This window comes from Pinus tabuliformis, chromosome 2_1, assembly GCF_031772625.1.
Source record: "Pinus tabuliformis cultivar Carrire ecotype Pingquan chromosome 2_1, CPIR1, whole genome shotgun sequence".
Classification (NCBI taxonomy): domain Eukaryota; kingdom Viridiplantae; phylum Streptophyta; class Pinopsida; order Pinales; family Pinaceae; genus Pinus; species Pinus tabuliformis.
In genome coordinates this window covers 98,207,311-98,215,547 of record NC_142299.1, presented here as the reverse complement: position 1 = coordinate 98,215,547, position 8,237 = coordinate 98,207,311, and the positions used below count along the sequence as shown (strand labels likewise).

The 8,237-nt window shown below is 35.0% G+C and overlaps 1 protein-coding gene across 1 annotated transcript; it reads left to right on the top strand.

The window, feature by feature from the left end:
• The first annotated feature begins 5,864 nt into the window (after nt 1–5,864).
• LOC149198963 (uncharacterized) lies at nt 5,865–7,612 on the top strand. The gene is made up of 2 exons (XM_089399339.1): nt 5,865–6,936; nt 7,140–7,612. The coding sequence occupies exons 1-2, from the start codon at nt 6,399–6,401 to the stop codon at nt 7,349–7,351; spliced, it is 750 nt and encodes a 249-aa protein (XP_089255465.1). The 5' UTR covers nt 5,865–6,398; the 3' UTR covers nt 7,352–7,612.
• The last annotated feature ends 625 nt before the right edge of the window (nt 7,613–8,237 follow it).

Sequence of the window (8,237 nt, the reverse complement as noted above, 5' to 3'; positions counted from 1 at the left end):
CATTTCTGAATTCCCCACGAGTGTGCAAGATCTACCATTGAATGATGACCTTCCAAATGAACAATTATTCACCATCTCATTTGATGAATCATGGTATCACAACATGCTAACATATTTGTGAACCTAGAAGTTTGGACCACATTTAAACCACGATGATTGATGCCATATTCATCACCAAGCCCCTTGCTACCCATTGCTAGGCACACTAATCTTTTTTTTTAACCATGTAATATTTATCTCCAGTGAAACTAAAGAAATTCTCCTCATTCAAGATAATATCAAGGGTAAAGCAAATTTGTCACAAGCTCAAGAGATTGGCATGCCACTCTAGAAATTGAACTTAGATGAGGTGGATAACAATCATTCCTTCTTAAATTAATATTTAATTGAGATATCTTTAATCATAATATATGGCCTTGCATGATAACTAATTACTAGGAACAATTACATCAACAAATATACATCAATAGACATATATTCAACATATTTTATAGAAGAAACATTATTAATGTATTAAATACATGCTAATATGTTACTATATTGTATATTGTATAATGAGTAAAAAGTTATGAATAATCCACAAGTCCAATTTCGGACAGTGGGGGAAGGAGAAGGGGTAAAGTATGTACACATCCATAGATTCTTTAATAGTAAAATGACTTCCTTGTCTATTACATAGGCTATCTCATACAACAATTTGATGTCTCTCTTGATTTTGGTTGATATAGCTTAATTGACATATTTTTTATTATTTATATAAATAATATATTATTATTATTATCCCTATGGTAGGTAGGTAGAGGATATTGCATTGAGTTTATGATCAGACTCATATTACTTTGGGGTTGACTTAAATTTTTTGTCAAATTTCTATAGTTTAACTTTGTATGTTGAAATTTATTATGTTTTAATATTAATTTTATTTATTTTTTTGTAATCTGATTGGTTATAAGAACGAACATGTTATTGCTCAATACATGCCGAAAAAAAAAAATCAACATCAAACATTAATGTTTACAAGGCATACCTACTTTACCGTAGTCGTTTTCGACATAAAGTCACATTAGGAAGATTTCGATTAGTTTTTCCATTGTCCAATTATGTAGCTTAGGCAACATGGTTTTCTTTCTCTGTACCTTTTTGGACGGTTACTCTACCATCGATTAATCACGTGGTTGATTTTTGTGCATTATTTACGAAAGGACTAGTGCACATTCATATTTCTTTTCAAGAGGAGAAATTCTACTCTACCATCAACTAATGGTGATGGGACGAGCCCTGATCACATACGGCATATAATTATTGTGTGATTGCATGGATGATTTTATGGCGCGGTACTGGTGTGTTAATGTTGTGAGGAGAACTTTCCTATCCACGGGCCTCGCTCCTCCCGCCTCTTCACTATGCCAAAGAAACCCTAACCTTTATCATTCAATTGTTGTTCTGGTGCTCTATTGCTCCGTCGAGGTGAGGTCTTTACTACTGGGTTCTGGCTGCTACTCCACGAGGGCCTTGGTTATCCTGTTCTAGGGATGGTTCTCCGTGAGGGTTTCTGTTTGCAAGCTCTAGTAATGTTTCCTATTTTGAGGACGGTTCTGAAGTTTCAGGTCTAGGACCCCTGGTCTCTGTCTTTTTTTTTCCGTCTATTCGACCCTAGTTATGATTGTGGTTCCTGTAGTTGGCCGCCTACCCTGTGGCTCTGCCGGTGCTAATTTGGCTATACTTTTGGTTGACTTGCCTCAGTAAATTTGTTTGTCATTGTGCGGCTTCAACTTATACTTTTGTCTTCAAGGCTTTTGCTTCACTGTTTGACTGTAAGCTTGACGTTTTATTGCAGGTCATGGTCATGGGGTGGCTCGACTCTCGGCTCTCATCCGGCATTCGAATAGAGGTAACCTCTCCTTCCATGCTTTATGGTTATGCTTTGTTTGCTACTGTTACTAATTCTTCTTGCTCCTTGTGAGCAGTGGGCGCTCTGGCGACTGTGACCTTGGTCCGCGGCTTTCTTCCTCCATTTGCAAGGCTCGGCTCCTCTAGTAAGTGAGCTCTCATTAAACCCTCGTCCCTGTTTTTAGTTTCTTTTTATGGTTCCATTTCTTTGGTTCTTACGGCCTTGTTTGGTGGCCACTGCAGGTCAATAACTGGGCTTGTCGGCTGCTGGTCTCTTTCCCTGAGACATACGTTCTTGTATCGGGTAGGGTCGCGCCTCGTCATTTCTCTGTCTGTCTGTTTCGAAGCGTTTGTTGTTTGTAGTCTTTACTTGGTCTCTTGTCGAGGGTTATGGCTTCAGCCTCATTATTTCATGGTTCTGTGTATTTATGCCTCCGGGATGTTAACTTATGGAATTGTAATTATGTCGGCTCTGTGGTTAACTTATGAACTCGTAATTATGTTTGGCACTTTTATGGATGGCCTCTGTTTCATTGTCGGCTTGTAGCTTGTCTATGACTTTATATTCATATCTTGGACTGTAAATTTATATATACATAGAGATTTTGAAAAGAAAATAGTAAATGTGAATGATACAAGTTTGTTGGTACCTATGGATGCTTGTTGTTCTCGACTCTTCTGCAAACCCTCTTTGTTGATTTATGGAACTTGATCGCATTTTCTTCTTGCCTCTGTGATAATTTCTCGCTCTCTGTCACTGTTAGGAAATGGCTAGATGAACTTAAATAATTAAGTTTGGAGGAAAAAGAAGTAACTTTAGGCTGCAATATATGAACTCAGATTTTCTTGCTTCTCAAAATGATTGCGTGCTTCTTTTTGTTCAATACTATGAACAGTGGCTTTTTCCTTCCTTCTTAAAGATCATTGTACAGTTATTTAAATTGTCAGTAGTTACATTTTAGTTATTCATTATTAAATGTTCATCTTTGTCTATATTCTAAAGTTAATTTGAAACAATAAATTAAAAATAAAAAGAATAGTAAATAAAAATAAACATAAACAGTGGGGTGGGACAGCCTTAAACTTAGAGTAAAGTTCTAAATGTTGTTAACTAGCAATTTAAATGGAACTTAAAAAAAACTAACTAAAACTCCTTCCGGTCTACAAAGACAAATATTCCAGCCATGACCTCCCTTAGCTGGATGCTCCTGCATCAATGGCGTGGTTGATTTTTGTGCATTATTTACGAAAGGTTGGTGTATATTCATATTTCTTTTTAAGAGGAGAAAGCACGAGAAACTATGGAGACACAATCTTTGTAAAATTGTAATATTTTGTACAATTATTATATTTTTTTATGTTAAAAAAATATTTTATATTTAATTGTTAATAAGTAATGAAAATAGTTATTTGTAAATTTTATTAATAGAGTTATTATTATTATTTAGATAAAATTTTGTTATTTGGAATAATTCACTAATAATTTATGAGGTTTCTTTTTATTTGAGGAACATGAATTTTTAGGCAATCAAAAAGTAAATTTTGTTATTTGGAATAATTCACTAATAATTTATGAGGTTTCTTTTTATTTGAGGAACATGACTTTTTAGGCAATCAAAAAGTAATTTTAGGTCGGTCTTCAAGATCAAATGTGGTTTCAGCCTAATAATATTTTCAACAAAACTAATCTCTCTTTTAATTATGGCCCATATTACTCCTAATGAAATTATGTTTTTTCTAGGCCCAACCAATTCTTTTACTCGAAAGAATAGAATCCAAGTGAAGTGAGAATTAAACTCACTAGCTACCAACCAAATTATTATCTTTAAAGCAGTTTCAAATATATATCCTATTTGTGTTACATTCTTGTCTTGATTAACTTTTCATTTGAAAATTGCCAAATATATTATCATATCTTATCATCATAATTTTAGATAAATATAAATTTTCAACTTTTTAATTCACACTGATTCTAAAATTAATTAATCTTAAGATCTATTTCATGGACAATGGAAACAGGTATATTGTACAAATCAATAATAAAAATAACATATTTAACAATAACATATATTTAAATTTAACTATATTTAAATTAAACCATAAAAACTAATCACTATATAACCGTGGCTATTAAAATAAACTTTAAAAAATAAACAATTAAGTAATTAAAATATATAATACTATGATATGATCCATACCCAAATAAAATTTACCCAATAAAATGTATATTCTTAAATCAAAATTGGTGTAAAGGTTATATTTGTTTTATCAAACAAATGCATAAGTAAAATATCAAAACAGTGCAATCTTAACAACACAGCCAACACTTAAGTTCAGGTTCAAACCTTGGTGATGTTATAGTTTTACTTTTAGTGTTTAAAGTCATTCACAGCTTTATTTTCAGTGTTTAAAGTCATATGGAGAGATATTTTACAACTATGTGTATACTGGATTTATATTAAAAAAAAGAAAGTCATAGAAGCTGATGTTTATCCGTGGGCACGCAGTCGCTTTATTTCCCTGAATTCTAGGTAGTTAGAGTTTGGTTGGTTGCTGATAATTTTTTTATTTAAATTTTAATAATATTATAATTCAGGATTATGTTATAATATATTGAAAAGTAAGTTTTTTGAATTAAACGGGAACGGGTTTCCTTCAAAATTTCAAAAAAGTAAATTAGAAAAAGAGAATTTGGTTTGCACTGGGTATAACTATGAAATGTTGCACTCATAGATTCCACCATAGATTCCCCCAATTAAAATAGAAATATAAATTATACATGTGATATTACAAAGTAAACAAAACAGCGAAAATTAATGCATGTAAAGGACCTTCAAGCGTGCTCCAATAATGCCACTGGATAATACCTTCACCGCTAAATAGAAAAGTAAATCGCAACTAATCGATTCAATCTTCAGCACCACAGAAATCCCCAGCTTTGCTCCTACCTTCACCAGCCATGACTACCCCAAATTATTTAACAAATATATCCCTTAAAGTGAAAGAATTTTTTATATTTATTTAAAGTATAGTTATCTGGTCATCATATGAAGTTATGAACCACACAGACGGGCAGATCTCAGACCGGCAGATCTGAAATGAAGGGGCAATAAAAGAAAATGGGTTTGATTCCATCTAGATTATGTTGACAGCCCACTGATAATAGGTTATTTTTATTTCCACGGTAGATTTTAGGAATATTTTAGAAATGGAGTGAAAAAAATTCAAAATAAAGTTAAATAATTAATTAGATTTGAAAATATTTTTAAAATTTATAATTATGTTTTTTTGTTTATGATTAAAAAATGTGTTTGCACTAAAACCCCAAGATGTTTAATATATCTTGCCCTTGTTAAGTAAATCCAAAGATTTCAATTTTAAAAAGATTATTATATAATTAAATTTAATACCAAAACAATAATATAATGTTAACTTAATTTGAACATATGAATAAATCAGAAATACAAATTAATCAATGATTAATCATAAAGATAATTTGACCAAAATTCAATAATGTGATTAATACTAAGACAATTTTATTATCAAGTTCACATCAGAATTCATTTATGGACTCCTTTCAAATCAACAAGTGTGTAGAAATGCATTTTCTCCAAAAATCTCCTCAATAAACTTGATATAAATAACGAAAACCTAAATTCAATAATCTCATTATTAACCCAAAATCACAAAATTCTAAAATCTACCATATATGAATAAATTATGCCCAGTCATATCATAGTTCAAATTTCAAAAACTTATGCCAGGTCATGGTTCAAATTTCAAAAAGTTCCAATCTAGAATTTTAGGTTAAACTGAAGCGATAAGGTAGAGTTGGAATTTGAAAACAGGAGGTTGCCCACTGTCATTGGTGCGACCGTTCGTATTATATTCTCCATCACTCACAACGTTGGTGGGTGTGGCTACCTTCCTTCACCCTTCTCAACCTCCCGCCACTTGTGGGTCTCCAGGGTAGTTTGGAAGCGGGCCCTTTATAGCGTTAAGAGGTATTTAGTCCCCAACGCCCTTCTTCATTCACAATTCATTCGAGCGTTTTGAGAAAGGCAAAGTGAAGGACTGGATAAGGAGGAGTGCAAGTTGCCCTAGGCAAAGGCTCATTCCATCCTATTAATCCATGGCTTATTGTAATACCAGTAATAAGTTGTCTGCTGTAACAATGGCTGGTACCGTTTCAAGAAGGGGTCAGTGATACGCTAGGTGCTATTAAATTGTTTTGCATCTATAATTTCTGGATTGGATTGGATTAGAATCTCTTGCAGAAATTTCGATTGATGTGTGGTGGGAGTCAGGCCGCCCTCTGGGCATCTGTTGCAGCCAATACGCTGAGCCCTGTGGGCTATTGCGACTATTTTTGCACCGGCGATGCAGTCGTGTCTCGGGTTCTTGTTTTTCAGCCTGTCCCGCTAACATTTCTGAAGGCTCGGTATTACAGATACCGGAGATTGAGGTGAAGTCAGTCATTGTCTTCTGAAGATATAATCAGAGATCCCATGGAGAAAAGGGCGGCGAAGACGTCAGGGAGCAGGCCGAATCCAAGAAATGGATCAGTGTCTAGACATGGCCATATGAGCAGTTCTGTAACAGATCGAGGACCACCACCTCACAATTTGAATCTCCACCATGAAAAAGGCTTCCGTAGGTCACCCACCTACTCTGGGCGCTCTTCCGAAGCCCAAAAGACTTGGGAGGCATCATCTTCATTTTCATCATCGAAATTGAAGAATAATAATACGACTGTGACAATGAGAAGGCCAAAGACGCATCCTGAGCTTCTCAATCGGGATCAGTGGAAACACACGGCTTGGACGAATAATCGAGTGGATCAGGCATTAAGCGCTAATAAGTTGTTGGTGAATGTGACAGTTGCACGGAGCATTGGTCCGCTGCGTGCAATACTCTCCAAAGATGCCACTGTGGAGGATGCGATTAAAGCCACCCTTGTTCTCTATGCCAAGGAAGGGCGTAAGCCTCTTCTCAGTAATGATCCAGCCTCGTTTGGACTCCATTATTCACAATTCTGCATCAACTGTAAGAACCCTAATTTCTTTTAGTCCAGTAAACTGCGTTGAATTTTAGATACACCTTGAACCTAACTATGTCCCAATTTCTGAGAAATGGTGGATGTACCTAGAATATAGGTTGCTGTATTTGATATGCAAACCATGGTTAATAGTCTATCAGTTTTGTTGCCATGCAAACCGTGGTTAATGATTTGTCAGTTTTGTTGGCAGGTTTAAATCCAGGTGATAAGGTCGAGGACTTGGGTTCCCGCACATTCTTCCTCTGTTCGAAGGAGGCAGCGAATAAGAGCGTCCATGGCGGAGATACCACAGTTACAGCCCGTTCATCGTTATCTTCATGTGGAAGAGAGATTCAGAGCATCTCGAGAATAACGGAGCCGTGGTACAACAAGCTTATGGGCTGTCTTCTGTCGTCGCCTTAGTAATAATGACATGTAAGATATCGATAGGGATTTGGATGGAAAAGTTTCGAAGTAGCCAATCGAAAATAAAAATGTAAGTGGGATTTTCTAGGTGAAAGTTGCGCATGTTTCTTGAATTTGTTCCAATTAAAGTGGGACCTACATTTATAAATATTTGGGGTTTATGTGGGTGTAGTATGTGCTTTTGGCAGACGATATCGTGGCTCATTATTTGTTCAAGTGAATGTAATCATGGATTGAATGAAAAAATTTCAGTGTTAATTTATATATATTTATTGTTTAATTTATAAATAATAAATTTGTTGTAATTTTTGGATAGGAGGATTATTGGAAGAAGATATTTGATTGTTTTTGTAACAAGGGGAGTTATAGAAAATTTAAGAAGAATATCTTTTGTAATAGTGGGAGCTATAAAGTCCAGTAGTACAGTTGGCACCTTTAGCCAAAAACTTATCGAGAGTAGCCCTATCATTCCTAAGATCAATGGGCTTCCAAAGATCCATAAGGATGGGCTCCCCTTGAGACCCATTGTCAACACCATATTTAGCCCTGAAACCTAAATCCTTTGTTGGCCTTACATAGCCTTTTGTCAAAGACTCTTCGTGGTTTGTCAATGAGTTAAGGGACATGAACTTTGATCCTAGAGACAATCTTGTTAGTTTCAATGTAGTTTTCCTTTACACTAACATCCCTATTAGGAGGCCATTGAGGTCATCAATTGCCTCACTAATCTCGACATTGCAAAATTAGTTGAAATCTGCCTTCTACTTTTTTGTGCGTTGAAGGGGAATTCTATGAACAGACTTGTGGTGTGGCCATGGGCTCCCCTCTATCCCCTATTGTAGATAATCTGTTTATGGAAGACTTTGAATCCAAAGCTTTGGCC